The following is a 15049-nucleotide window of genomic DNA, read 5'->3' on the forward strand; positions in this document are numbered from 1 at the left end:
GCAACATGACCTCCCAACTCCTGTACTCAATACACTGACCAATAAAGGAAAGCATACCAAATGCCTTCTTCACTATCCTATCTATCTGCGACTCCATTTTCAAGGAGCTATGAACCTGCACTCCAAGGTCTCTTTGTGCAGCTACACTCCCGAGGACCTTACCATTAAGTGTATAAGTGATGCTAAGATTTGCTTTCCCAAAATGCAGCACCTCGCATTTATCTGAATTAAACTCCATCTGCCACTTCTCAGCCCATTGGCCCATCTGGTCCAGATCCTGTTGTAATCTGAGGTAACCCTCTGACTGTCCACTACACCTCCAATTGAATTGATCTGAAAAGCCACTCAGTTGTAAAGCTATCATTAGAGGTCAGAATTACATCCCAAAAAAGTCAAATTAGTCAATACTCAGGGAGCCCCAACCTCATTTATTTTGCAAAGAACTCATTAATATCTACAAATGTTCACATGGTAAGAGCTACTCCAAAGGCTAGTCAAACAACAGCTTTACATTTTTTTTTATCACCCTAATATTTAATATCCCACATCAGTAATTATGGGTATAAAATGTCCCACTGGTGGTATCAGAGAATCCTTATAGTGTGGAAGCAGATCACTTACCGTCAAGTCTACACTGACCCTCTGAAGAGCATTCCATCCAGACCAACTCCCCTAACCTATCCCTGTAATCCTGAATTTCCCATGGTTAATTTACCTAGCCTACACATCCGTGGACATTATGGGCAATTTAACAGGGCCATTCCACCTAACCTGCAATTTGGACTGTGGGAGGAAACTAAAACTCCTTGAGGAAACCCGCAAAGGCATGGGGAAAATGTGCCAACTCCACACAGTCGCCCAAGACTGGAATTAAACCACAGTTCCTAACACTGTGAGGCTGCAGGTAAACCACTGAGCCACCATAGAACAATCAAATATAGGTACTCGTGTTGAATGTAGTTAGGAGACCTTGTGCCTCAACATTGTCTAGAGTTAATCTGAAGTTTCATTGCTTCAGGTGAAATATCAGTTAGTAAATTTTCTGTTGATTACTAGCTATATTCATTGTGTCGACCAATGAATTGATACTCCAACATGCTAGACACCACTTAAAAAAATCTCTGAAGAAAGCAAGGGCACAAAGTTACCTTAACTTATAAAATGAAGACTGACCTAGTAGTTTTAACACTAGTTGAAGTACTGAAAGGCAAAGTTTCAAAACTGGACCTGCATCAGGTGATGAGGGCATTATCACAATGATCTTAAACTCACCAACCTACTTGCTTCAGACATATCTATCAACAACAACATTGGTAGGGATGACTATTGCACAGTTCTTATGAAGACAAGCCTTGACTTCAGAGTGATGGCACACAACATTTTGTAGTGTAGTACCAGAGAACTGCTTAAGAGCCAGCAAATGACGATGACCCACAGAAAAATCTGAACAAAAATGGTTGAGCCAACTCCCTCCTGACTTCCAATTGTAAATTATTTATCTACAATTCTACAAAGGGCTTCTCTGAGTTACTAAAGAAATGAGAGAATAACACCACCATTGTAAATATTGTTTTGCATGAAAAACTGTCTCCATTTTTCAACTATACCAAAGGCATGTTTTTAACCTAGATCTGCTTTCAAACAATTTGAAACAAAATATTACGTACAATCATTTAAAGTCACTTAAATAGTTTTAAATCACTGAATAATCAACTGCAAATATCTTGCAAACTACGGCTGTGATGATTTAGTAAATCACAGTGCTAACATGAAACTGATATTACTTCATGATGTTCAATCAATCTTACTTCAACTTAATCAGTAATCACCAATTTCATGATTTAATCTAATGCAGAGAAACTGAATGTTTTGATTATATTTCTGCATCACTAAAGGATTACAATCAAAGAATGTTGTCTTTCTTAAGACAAATTCCATAATGCAATCTCTACACGTTATTTGGGATAGGTTATTACCCTAGTCAAGACCCATATTAATTTAGTTGAATACATAGTTATACCTTGTACAGAATCACGAGCAAAGCCTTCAGCCACATCTGTCGTATATGAGGTTTCAGAGTCCAAAGTGAACAACGTGGGGGTTGTTGAAAGTAATGGCGAAGCTGTGGACAGGTGCAATATTTTAGCACTTGCACCACCAGAGGAAGGAGTTGGTTGCCCAGACTAATGTTGTAATCCATAACCTACAAGAAATGTAACATTAAATATCAAACATTTTGTGACTACAAAACTGTGAACAAGTCATTTAATCCTGCAACGTAGATTGCCTCCTGTAAATTATCACATATGGCACATCACAGAATTATTCCAAACTATTAGTTTCATGGTTCCATAATGTAGGAAAACCTAGGATGGCAACTGAAGTGCAACTTTAAGTATTAATTTTGCCTTTTATACTGAAAATCCACATCACAAAAAAGGAGAATCTTTAATATGAGCACCTTTCAGGAGAAAACATAATTTCAAAGAATATACTAGTTCTGTTTATGAGTAACATCATTGGATCTGAATAACTATATAAATTGACCATACTAAATTGCCCGTAGTGTTAGGTAAGGGGTAAATGTAGGGGTATGGGTGGGTTTCGCTTCGGCGGGTCGGTGTGGACTTGTTGGGCCGAAGGGCCTGTTTCCACACTGTAATCTAATCTAATCTAATCTAATCATATTATTTATATATAAAATTAAAGCAGTCTTGGAATCATCAGATCAGCAAACTGGCTCATCATGCAGCACACAACGCATCTAGGACTGAATCTAGTCTGATTATTAGGCTAAAGTGAGGTCAAGAAGTCAAACCATAGTTGGCAATGGGAATGGCAGACAAGCAAAGAAAAAAATGAATGACTTATTCAGGATTATACATTGTTCAGACAGCAACTGATCACTGACATAATTGAAGCTATTCGTTTTGGGTATCAAACTGGCCTGAACCAGGAGCCACAAAAGGGGTGAGATCACCTTGTTGCCTGCTATACTGCACGCAGCTGCATTAAAGTCAATGAAACTGAACATTTCTCTCCCGAAATGTCTTATTCTATTTAACTTGCAGGCCCGTGGAATAGGGTGCTCACACCTAACCATAGTGGTGTTTCAAAGCTGTTTTCAAGGGAGATTTAGCAGAGTATAGATAATGCTGAAAACACTGGATTTGAAGAAAACTACATTCTTCATCACCTTATTATGCTTACACAAGGCATTAAACACCCTTATAAAAATTAAGAGGTGCTAGAATAGTGATTGAGTTCAATCATAGCAGTAAAAGAACTAATTTAATTTAATCAAAGACAATTACTACAATTCAACATTTTAATAATGATCAGTAAGAGAATTATTTTAGTAAAATTTCTTCAATGTTTTGAGAGAAACAAAACCAAGAATGATTAGCAAGTCTTTCTTTCTTTGTTGAAGAGTGCCATCTGGTGGTCAGTTCTGCTCACCATCAGGAAGAAGAGAGGTTGCTTATTTCTTACAAATGATGTTAGTTCAGATATGGCACTACTAAAGCACTAGACCATTAGAGAGCCCGAGATGCTTTTCTGGTCAAGCTAGAGTTATGTAACTGTGAGTGAATTAAGACTATTAATTAACAGACCTCTTCTAAAGGCAGAAATGCAAAGCTGCATAACTGCAATTTCAGAACATCAGCTTGTTTTTCTTCCACCTTGGTAAAATCAGAGTGGAAGTTGGCTACTTGTAAATCTGTGCCACCTGCTGTGAAGTGGGCTGACCATGTATTTGAGTTCACCCTAACTTAAGTGACAAGGTTGAGCTGTAGAGGCCAGGAAATGGGGAAGTTGGCTGTTAAAGGAAGAGAACCAATGCACTGCTGCAAGGTTTGCAAAGAAAGAAATATACTTTCATTCACTAAAAGCCAATTATTAGCAAAGTTGGAATATTCCTTAACAGAGAATGTCAGTGTGACCTGAAGAAACATTTAGAGAAGCTGTGAAAGTATTGTTAGATAAAATCCAAGGAAATTAATTAGCAGCCACATTGCTGCCTCTCTCTTTCTCATGTCAGAGGACATGTTTTAAAGTAAGGCATTATAGAACTCATTCTTTGGACTTCTTCAAGTACTTTAATCAACAAAACCACTTTTGAAAGATTGCTACTGTTATTTTATAGGCAAAAGGGAGGGAAAAAGATTGGTCTCCTCTCCAGTTCATTTGTAAGCTTGATTGCAGATTGATTTTTATGTTATGATCATCAGCAAGTTCTCTAGGGTGCTATCATAATTCCTTAGGCAGCAATAACAGGACTAATGGGAAGTGTAATGTTGTCAGATATTGATCTACTGCATCTGACTCATGTTTTATTTGTGTAGTATGTGGAAAGAAAGCCGATTTTTCACAGAGGTATTAGATTTCTTAATAAACAATGTCAGTAAGGTTTGCAGAAAAGTATAGAGCAGTTGTGAAAGTGTTTTGGGATAAAATCAGAGGAAATTAACTGCAATAATCTTTAAGGAGGAAAACAGCACCTTGATTTTACAACGGCACGTGCATTATAGTTTTACAGATTTCTTAATAGATGCAACACCCAGTTCCTTGGCAAATAAACAAAATAAACTAATTTAAACACCATAATAATGACATACTCCACCTGTGCTATTCCGGCAATAAAAGCATTGAAGCAAGTGGAAGTTCTCATTTTCTGAGGGGCAATCATGAAACACCCCTCCTGCTGGTCATAGCCAAGTAACACATACAGATGCCGCTTTACTGTATTGAATGCTTTGGCACTGCTGATATCAGTTTCAGCACTGCTTTTATCCTTCGCCATGAATTTCATTAGAACTGTGATTAGCTGATGGACTGTTTGATGATCAATGCCGGCATCTTCAGGTAAAGGATCCTTAATGATTGCATCATCCTCTGAGGCCTGCTGACCTGAATATAGCAAAAGACCCTATGTTTAGTTCTCTTAGCTTTTTGTTTTACATTCTCTGCTAACTAATTCAAACGGCAAAAGTAATAGAAATAGTCACTGAGTTGAAATTAAGTAAGAACTGACTCATTTAATACTTTTTTTGTGACATGTATCTTTACCCTCTCAGGGTATAAACTGATTGCGTACTGCTTTAAATGTTTCTTCAAACATTCTCCAATGTTCTTCAGTTGTTTCACCCATTAGCAGGTTTTCCCAGTTTACTGTGAACAGTCTATCCCATCTCATTGGTTTATCTGAATCAAAAATTTGAGATACTGATTCATGCTTTTTGCTTTCAAATGCTACATTGAACTCGATCATGTAATGATCACTATTTGATAAATACTCACACAATTAGATTACTAATTAAATCCAGCTCATTACTCATTACTAAATCCAATATTGCTTGTTCCCTTGTTGAATCCAACACATATTGCTGTATGAAACTATCCCAGTCCCACTCTAGTAATTCACTACCTTTATGACAGGTGCTTATCTGCCTCTCCAGTAAGCTACGCATGGTCAGGTAGGAGAGATCCTATCTGGAGTGAGACACAGCCCAAGCTTGGGGAATTTGGAGGCAGCGTGGGAATTTAGTGCAGAGGGGATTTTTTTGTTTGGTCTTTTGGCTCATAGTTTGTAAGATTTTTTAACAGGATAAATTGAAGCACAACATCAGACACCCAGCACAAAACAGAGGGTGACATCACAGGAAAACCATAAGTTCACTGGTTGGTAATAGCTTCTAATTTGACTCTAGGTTAGTTCAGATTGAGAGTAAATAGGGGAAATATTTACAGATTACAAATTAAAAGGCCAGTAGGAAATTTTTAAACATCAAAAAGTGAAATTAAAAGCTTAGTAAATGGAGATGCAGGGCCAGGTAATGTGTTGTACCTGCATGATATGGGAGCTGGTGAACCCCACTGGAATGGCCATATCTGTAACAATTGTTAGTTGTTTGAGCAACTTTAGCACTGAGACGTCAGGGGAGAGTTACCTGAATGCTGTTCTTCAGGAGGCAGTTGCACCGCTTTAGATTAACTACCTCAAATTTGATCAGTGGTCAGGACAGGAGGATGTGACTATGACTGAGGTAGGTAGAGATTTCCAGGATGTAATGCTGAAGGCACCTCAGCCCCTAAGCCTGTCTAACAGGTTTGAAATTCATGCTTACTTTGTGGATGATAGTGGGGCTGCCGGGAGAATGAGCAACTTCACTATAGCACCGTAGTACAAGATGCCATTCAAGATGGGGGACAAAAAAGAAATGTAGTTGCAATTGGGGATAGTACAGTCAGAGGGACAGGCACTGATCCCTGTGGCCAGGATCAACAATCCAAAAGCCTGTGTTGCCTGCCTGGTATCTGGGTTCAGGATATCTCATCTGGGCTGCAGAGAAACCTAGAGTGGGAGGGGAATGATCTAGTTGTTGTGGTCCACATAGTTACCAACAATATAGGTATAAAGAGGAAAAACGTTCTACTGAGGCAATATAAGCAATTAGGGGCTAAATTAAAAAGCAAAACCAAAAAGGTAATAATCACGGATTACTGCCTGAGCCACAAGCTAATTGTCACAAGGTCAACGAGATTAAAGAGGATTAAATGCGTGATTCAAAGATTGATATGAGTGAAGTGGGTTCAAATTCATGGGACATTGGCATCAATACAAGGGAAGGAGGGAGCTCTTCCAATGGGATGGGCTCCACCTGAATCATGCTGGGATAAGAGTCTTGGCAAATTACATAACTAGGGATAGGGCTCTGGATAGGGCTTTAGATTAATCATGGAGGGGTGGGTTCAGTGACTTGGAAAACTATGCAAAAAGATAAATGAGGGGGAGGCCTCAACAGAGGTTAATAAGGTTTCCAGAATAACTAAGAGGACAGAGAGTATGGAAAGGGTCAGGGTTCTAACTTCAGGCATAGCAGGTAAGAGGACAACTATGAGAAGAGGTCAATGCAAAATTGTGGATGTTGTACTTATACTTCGCAGTATATGAAACAAGGTAGATGACTTGTAGCACTGATTGAAATTGGCAGGTACACTGTTGTGGTTATCACAGAGACATGGCTAACAAGGGGACCAGGGCTGGGAACTAAACATCCAAGGATCCATGTTTTATCGAAAAGATAGGCAAATGGGCAGAGACGTGGAATCTGTGTGGATAAAGGTTGAGGAGCTGCAGAAGGCAAAAGATCCTGATGGGAGTTGCATACAGACTCCTAGAAGTAGTCAGAATGTTGGGAAGAAAATAAATCTGGAAACAAAAAAGACATGTAAGATGCACCGTTACAATAATTATGGGGGATTCCAATCTGCAGGTGACCTCAGAAAACAAGGTTGGTAGTGGATCTCAAGTAAAGGAACTTGTGGGATATCTATGAGCAGCTTGGTGGTAGAGCCCACTAGGGCACAGGCAATTTCAGATTTGGTGATTTATATTTGAGGCAGACTTGATGAGGGAGCTGAAGGTGAAGGAACCCCTACAGTTGCAGTGACCATGATGTGATAGAATTCACCCTGCAGTTGAGAGGGAGATCCTTAAATTGATTGTAACGGTATTACAAAGACATGAGGGAGGAGCTGACAAGAGGTGATTGGAAAGGGAGCTTAGTAGGGAAAACAGTACAGTAACAATAGCAAGAATTAATGGGTTAACTCAGAAGACACAGCAGAAATTCATCCCTGGGAAAAAAAATACATACTAAGGGGAGGATGAGGCAACCAGCGCTAACAAGGAAAGTCAGATATAGCATAAAAATTAAAGAAAAAGCATACAATGTGGTGAAGATTCGTGGGAAGCCACAGGATTGGGAAGTCTTTAAAAACCAGCAGAGGATAACTAACAAAAGCAATAATGAGTGAGAAGATGAAAATGAGAGTATGCTAGTTAGTAGCATAAAAGAAGATTACAAGAATATTTTTAGATACATAAAATATACGAGAGAGGCAAGAGTGGGCATTGAACCACTGGGAAATGAGGCTGGAGAAGTAGTAATAGGGAACAAAGAAGTGGTAGAGAAACTGAATAGGTACTTTGCATCAGTCATCATGGTGGAAGATCCCAGCATCATTCCAGAGACAGTCAGGGATAGAGGTGAGTGTAGTGGCCATCCCTAAGGAGAAGGTACGAGGGAAGCTAGAAGGTCCGAAGGTGGATAAATCACTGAGACCAGATGGAGTACACCCCAGTTCTGAAGAAGAAAGCTGAGGAGATTGTAGAGGCATTGGTAGTTATCCTTCAGGAATCACTGGAGTCAGGGAGGATCCCGGAGGACTGGAAAATGGCTATTCCACCACCTCTGCCCTTTTCCCAATCCGCCCTGTATACCTTATAACGTGGTATATTTATTTCCCAGTCCCAACAATCCTGCAGCCACATCTCAGTAATGGCTATTATATCAGATCTCCAATTTGAATTTGTGCCCACAACTAATTTAATTTATTCCTTGCACTCCATGCATTTGTATACAAAACTCTTATTTGGGCCATACACTGTAACTTGTTCCTCAGCACTGATACTTTAGACATGGTATAGAAAGGATATTGTTAAATTAGAAAGGGTACAGAAAAGATTTACAAGGATGTTAACAGGACTAGAGAGTTTCAGTTATAAGAAGAGGCTGGATAGGCTGGGATTCTTTTCATTGGAGTGTAAGAGGTTGAGGGGTGACCTTAGGCTGGTTTATAAAATCATGAGGGCATAGATAAAGTCAATAACATAGGTCTTTTCAGTCGGGTTGGAAAGTTCAAAACTAGAGGTTATAATTTTAAGGTGAGAGAGAGGAGAAAGATTTAAAAAGGGATCTGAAGGGCAATACCTTAAGTAGGATTCCCATTTCTTCACTCTCTGTCCTGTTACTTGATTTTGAAACTATGTTGATTTCCCCTGAGATTACCCCATTCCCCATATGGATCACAACAACTAGATTCGCCCTCTCCCTCTCCCTCTCCACTATCCTTTCATGCCGGATGAAATGTCCCTCACTTCAGTACCAGGTAGACAACAGACTATGCAGTACTCTCAATCCTGCTTACACAGGATGCTATCTCTATCCCTAATCATAGAATCCCTACTATGTGCTTGTGTTTTAGCCTCCCCCTTCCACACTTAAATGGCCTCCTGTACCATGGCGCTGTGGTCAGTTTCCCAATTCCCCATACAGTACTATTTCTCATCTACACAGGGAGCAAGTACCTCATACCTATCGGATAAAGTCAAGAGCTGGGGTTACTCCAATGCTAAATTCAGGATCCCTCTATCTGCCTCATTCATAGTCACACTTTCCTGCCCTGACCACTTGCCAAATTTGAAGTTCTTAATCTATACAGTGTGACTACCTCCTGAAATACAGCATCCAGCTAACTCTCCCCCTCCTTGATGTGTTACAGTGTTCAAAGCTCTGACTCCAATTCATCAACTCTGAGCTGTATTTTCTTGAGCAAACAACACATGCTACAGATGAGGTCACCATGAACCACAATAGGGTCCATCACTCCCACATCATGCAATTATAACGTATCACTTGACACTGTGTTTCTATTAATTTTTAATTTATTTAACATATTTTGTATATCTTGTATAGTTTTATCAAGAATTCCTACTTATAATACTTCAGACGTTGGAAATCTAAAATAAAAGCAGGAAGTATAGGAGAAACTCAGCAGATTTGACAGTGTCTATGGAGAGAAAGAAATAGAGTTAACCATTCTGAAGAGGAGTGGTGTTTCCCTCTCCACAGGTGCTGTCAGGTCTGCTGAGTTTCTCCAGCACTTTGTTTTAATTCTCTATTTTTGTATTCTATTCCCTTTGAAATAAAGACCAATAGTCCGTTTGCATTCATATTACATGCTAATCTTGGACGCTAGCCTTTTGTGATTCATGCACAAGGAATCCCAAATCCATAGGTGTTGTAGCTTTCTTCAGTCTCTCTTCATTTAAATAATATTCAGCTCTTCTATTCTTCCTACCAACATGCAGAACCTTAAATTTTCTTGTAATATATTCAATTTGCCAGGCTTTTGCCCAGTCAGTAAAACTGGTTATATCCCTCTGTAAATTCTTTGTTTTATCCTTGCTACTAGCCTTCCCACCTATTTTTGCGGTCACCCCCAAACTTGGTGATGCTACATTCACTTTCCTCATCTCAGTCATCAATATATATTCTAATGACACCTGGACTGATCCTGTGACATTGTACTAGTTACAGGTTGCTATCCTGAAAATGCACTTTATCCCAATTTTCTGTCTTCTACTAGATAACTAATCCTCTATCAGGCTATTATAATAACCCCAACACCATTAAGCAGCCTTAGGTGCAATATCTTACTGATATTTCTTTTGCAAATCTAAATAGATTACATTCGCTGGTTCCCCTTTATCCATCATGCATATGGTGTAGCAGCCACTTTAGAGTCTAGTAATTTAAATTCAATATTCCATTATCTATGACAAAATGCTTAATTATGCACTGGCAAACTGACATCCTCACTGTAAAATTCACTCTCCCTTCTTTTGCTCAGATAGCAAAATTGTTGGGGTGGGGGGTAATTTCATGGTTATCACTGAAAGGAATTTAGAGGAATATTACTCATATTTTATAATAGATTTTAATATTGGAATCCCTGAAAGATCAGAATTTTAGATCCTGTTGCCTGAAGCAGTATATAACACAATTTTGAATTGATATTTGATAATACATTAGGAGCTGTATGTTACTGAAACATCAATTAGTGGTCACTATAACTTAGATTCTAAACTGCATTAAATATGGAAACACTGATATTGGATTACCATGCATAGCATGCTCCATCATCGCACCAAGAGTTGGAGCTGATTGCTCATGTCTTGTCAGTCGCAAAGCTGTAAAAATTAGAAACAAAGAAAGAATACATAAGATGCAATCATGGAATTTTCTGAATACAAATAATTCCCTTAACAGGTCATCCAGTGTCATCATTTGCCTATCTGAGCTCAATTCCTAAAACAACAACTGGTAAAACTAATATTTGTAACACGTGATTTTAGAAGTTAACAGTCAGCAATAATGGAAATTTGAGCAGTTGTTTTGTCCATCAATTGAGAAACTGTATATAAGTAATTCTTAATGCTATATACATGAAGTTAGTAGGAAAGAATTTGTACTGGAAGACATTCTAAAAAGTAAGAGAGTGTTAAGTCAGATAATTTCCAAAAACAGCAAAGGGATCAAGATTTGTGAATAGTCCCACCCACTGCATACACCACAGGCAGGACACTAACTTTCTTCAACTGGGACACTAACTTTCTTCAGCTGGGACATTTCCATAGTTTGTGCAGTCATCACTCCTCGCAATAGTAATTGGCTGCATGCAAGCATCATCTGGTGACCTATGATCATGAATTCCTGTCTAAAATCCTACCAAACTTAAAGCTTGTATGCCCCTCTTAAAAGAAGGCACATTATTGTTGTTGGTGGCATCGAAATCCTCTGAGTATTGCACTAGGAAGGATTCCATACGCACGCATCAAATGTTTAAAATGTTGTACTAGAGAACTAAGAGATGGAAAGGAGGAGTGATGTCCTATATGCTAAGGATGGCTAGAGGTCTTCGGAATATGTGCACTAAAGACATTGGCAAGTTATAGCAAAGCCTAATTTGAGAACTGTACACCTACCTCCCCCTCACTTTCCCATCACTCAAGATTTGAAGGTTGCCAAAGGATTTAATGATCACATGAGTTGCAAAGCTATGACCTATTGAATAGCAGAGCAAGCCCAAGGGGCAAAAATAGCTTTCTCTTGTTCCTAATTTGTATGCTCACATATCAACTTCAGGAGAGAATCTTCAAATACCATATAGATTGTACCACTAGCCTGAGATACTGCACACCCATCACTGACCTATAAACACAATCAATCAAGCAAAGACCCAACATTCATAAACTTTACCTCAACCTCCTAAGCACAGTACCATTTCAAGCCTCATTGCAACATCTCACAAACTATTCAACTGTGAATACAAAATTATCACATTTGCCTCTTTCTTGCACAGGAAGATGGTGCACCTTCTGGAATGCTTATTGGTCCACATGGCCTCTGCTTATTCTTTCAGTCACTGTAAATGCCAAGCCAAAGCCCTGATTGGCTCTAAGTTATGACGCTCAGAGAGCTAGTGTAGATACCAAAAGGCCAACTGGTCTCCTTCTCTGCTGTAATAATTCTGTGATAAATAGTCTGTGCTATGAACCTCAACAATGTGACACTCCATACAGACCACTCCAGAGTCCTTGGAAGCCATGCAGATATCATGTTTTTCCTAAACAGACACCCATCCCACCACAACTTCCAGCACCATGGAACCAAATTTTGAAGTGGGCTTTTATATCTACACATGAAGAAAGAGTTTCCTAGCATATTAAATGGAACCCTACTCATCTGAATTAACAATTCTTATAATCTAGCCAAAAACAATTACAAGCTAAAATGACACTTTCAGGCAGAAAACACTTACGCAGTTTGGTGCTTAGAGTTTCTGGAAGAGAAAGTGCCCTCTTTGACTCTCCTGGACCTTTCACACTATCCCTAAGAGATCGCACACTTCTCTGTCGGTTTCGTGCAAAGCGAGCGCGTTTGATCTTCCACATGGCAGCATCACTTAGATTAGCAACATTTGTCCTTACAGCAGTGATAGCTGAAGAAAAGCACATGCAAACATGAAAAATACCTAGTCAAAAGGCAACTGATAAAAAAGTTGCTTTTGCAACTCAGACATCAAAAGTTTGCACTGCATGCCTAAACAACGGTGCGCTAAGATAATTAGTTTATTTCTTGAGGGGTAGAATTGCAGAGAATTAGTGTCAAGCTTGAATTGAATTGAATTGAATTTCTTGTCACTTGTACTGAGGCACAGTGAAAAGTTTGTAAGTAATTTTGGTTAGACCACTATTCAAGTACTGTGCACAGCTATTACTTCTATATTCTAAAATGGATCTACTTGTCCTGAAAACAGTGAAAAAAAAATTTATAAACATGATATCAGAATGAAGAGGAGATGCACATCAAGAAAGATAAAGCATGCTGAAGCCCTTTCTCTATTACCTGATAAAAGCCTTTTATACAAGGATTTAATGGGGATAATATATCTAAGGTAGTCATGAGTATACTTACTAGGAAATTCAGGACATACTTAATTACCTGGAGAATGGCTGCAATGTGGAACTCTCTACTATGAGAGGTAGTTGAGGAAAATAGCATAAATTGATTTTAAGCAGAAGCTTCACAAATATAAGGGTGAAAGGATCGGAAGGTTAATAGAGCATACAGTATGACATTTCTGGGCACCACACTTCAGGAAGGAATTGAGCACATTGACGAAACTGCAGAGTAAGTTTGCCAAGCATTGTTCCAGGGATAAGAGTTCTGTCTTCCTTGAAGAAGAGAAATCTAACAGGAGTTTTGATTGAAGTTTTCAAAATTATGAGAGATCTGGACAAATTAGATATGGAGTAACTGTTGCCTTTTGCAAACAGATCAAGAAGGAGAGGGCACAGATTTAAAGTCATTTAAAAAAGTAGTAAATATGACACAAGAAGAATGTTTTTTCAGTCAGCAAATAGTTCAGGTCTGAAATGCACTGCTTAGAAGCATGATGGAGACAGATTCAATTGAACTAATGTGTAGCACTGAGGGGAAAGGGTGGGAGAATGGGATTAAGTTATCCCAAATTTTAAAAGAGCCAGTGCAGACGCAATTGATCAAATGGCTTTTTTTGCTTGTAACAATTCTGTACTTCTATTAGGCTGCAGCATTAGCTGAACTGGATCAGAGGAAGTATAAATGGAGAGACAGACCATTTGAATTAAATGCCATGTTTGTGCACTGTATAATTTATTCAATACTACACAAATGCTTAATTTTCATATTTTTATCAAATGACAATGGCATGAATTGAAATACCAAAACTTAATCTCTCATCTGTCGGAAATAATACCAAAAATTGGCCCATTATTAAGTATTATTCGAAGTACCATGTATGCAGCAATACATTGTTATTTTAGATCTTTTATCACAGTGCAACAGCATTCAAAACAAGAAATGCTGGAAACACTCAGCAGGTCAGCATCTGTGGAAACAGAATCTCTTTGGTTAACATACGTTCATCAAAATTTTGATTTGAAACACTGGCAGAAATTTATCAGCAGCAGATGGCTCACTGCCTCGGAAGAAAAGTTGGCAGTGAGTCAACATACATAGAACAAGCCCAGCAGCAAACATAAAGTGCTATAGCAAGCTAAATTAGTGGAGAATGAGACTTCTGTCCCTCAGCTCCAACAGCCCCACAACTTCATGGTGGATGCTGCTCGTTTTGAGGCAGGCCTCTGGAAGGAAGCCTACAGGAACCCTGGATCAAGATACGTCAGTGGGGCTTTGGTTAGGGAGGGCTTGCCCAATTTAGAGGCAGGGTCAAAGGGCAAGGGAGATTTGAAGTACAAGCAGGCAGGTAGGAAGGAAGGAAGGGGGTTACTATCTTCTGGGATGAGTTTTGCCCCTGATGGGCAAATACCACCCTCCCAAATAGTGGCATACCTCATTAGGGAAGAACGCTGGAAATTAGGCCCTGCTATTCTCCTAGTCATCACTGCCAATAATGAGTTTAAAAATACACAGCATTCCCCAGTTTACCTGTCTTTTACATGCAGGTTAACAGGAAATTTTTTGCACTTAACATGAATTCCAGTTGATTAGAAATAGGTAGATTCCAGCTGCAGATAAACCATTATGAACTGTTGACACATAACTACTAGTTAAAGCTCAACTCACTAATAAACACCCCTTCTACACACACACACACAATTGGTGTTATGTCATAGAGTCATAGAGATGTACAGCATGGAAACAGACACTTCGGTCCAACCTGTCCATGCCGACCAGATATCCCAACCAAATCTAGTCCCACCTGCCAGCACCCGGCCCAAATCCCTCCAAACCCTTCCTATTCATATACCCATCCAAATGCCTCTTAAATGTTGCAATTGTACCAGCCTCCACCACATCTTCTGGCAGCTCATTCCATACACGTACCACCCTCTGCGTGAAAACGTTGCCCCTTG

The 15049-nt window shown here is 39.2% G+C and overlaps 1 protein-coding gene across 4 annotated transcripts in view; it reads right to left on the reverse strand.

Annotated features, from left to right (window-relative positions):
• LOC122553429 (protein unc-79 homolog) overlaps positions 1-15049 on the reverse strand; it is a 218242-nt gene that overhangs the window by 99899 nt on the left and 103294 nt on the right. For all 4 annotated transcript variants that reach the window (XM_043697181.1, XM_043697182.1, XM_043697180.1 and 1 more), the window contains 4 exons: positions 12451-12630; positions 10751-10819; positions 4625-4911; positions 2021-2203 (listed from right to left, as the gene is read on the reverse strand). In XM_043697181.1, coding sequence (XP_043553116.1) covers positions 2021-2203; positions 4625-4911; positions 10751-10819; positions 12451-12630 — 719 coding nt within the window. The remainder of the gene's footprint in view (positions 1-2020; positions 2204-4624; positions 4912-10750; positions 10820-12450; positions 12631-15049) is intronic.

This window comes from Chiloscyllium plagiosum, chromosome 10 (assembly GCF_004010195.1).
Source record: "Chiloscyllium plagiosum isolate BGI_BamShark_2017 chromosome 10, ASM401019v2, whole genome shotgun sequence".
Classification (NCBI taxonomy): Eukaryota; Metazoa; Chordata; class Chondrichthyes; order Orectolobiformes; family Hemiscylliidae; genus Chiloscyllium; species Chiloscyllium plagiosum.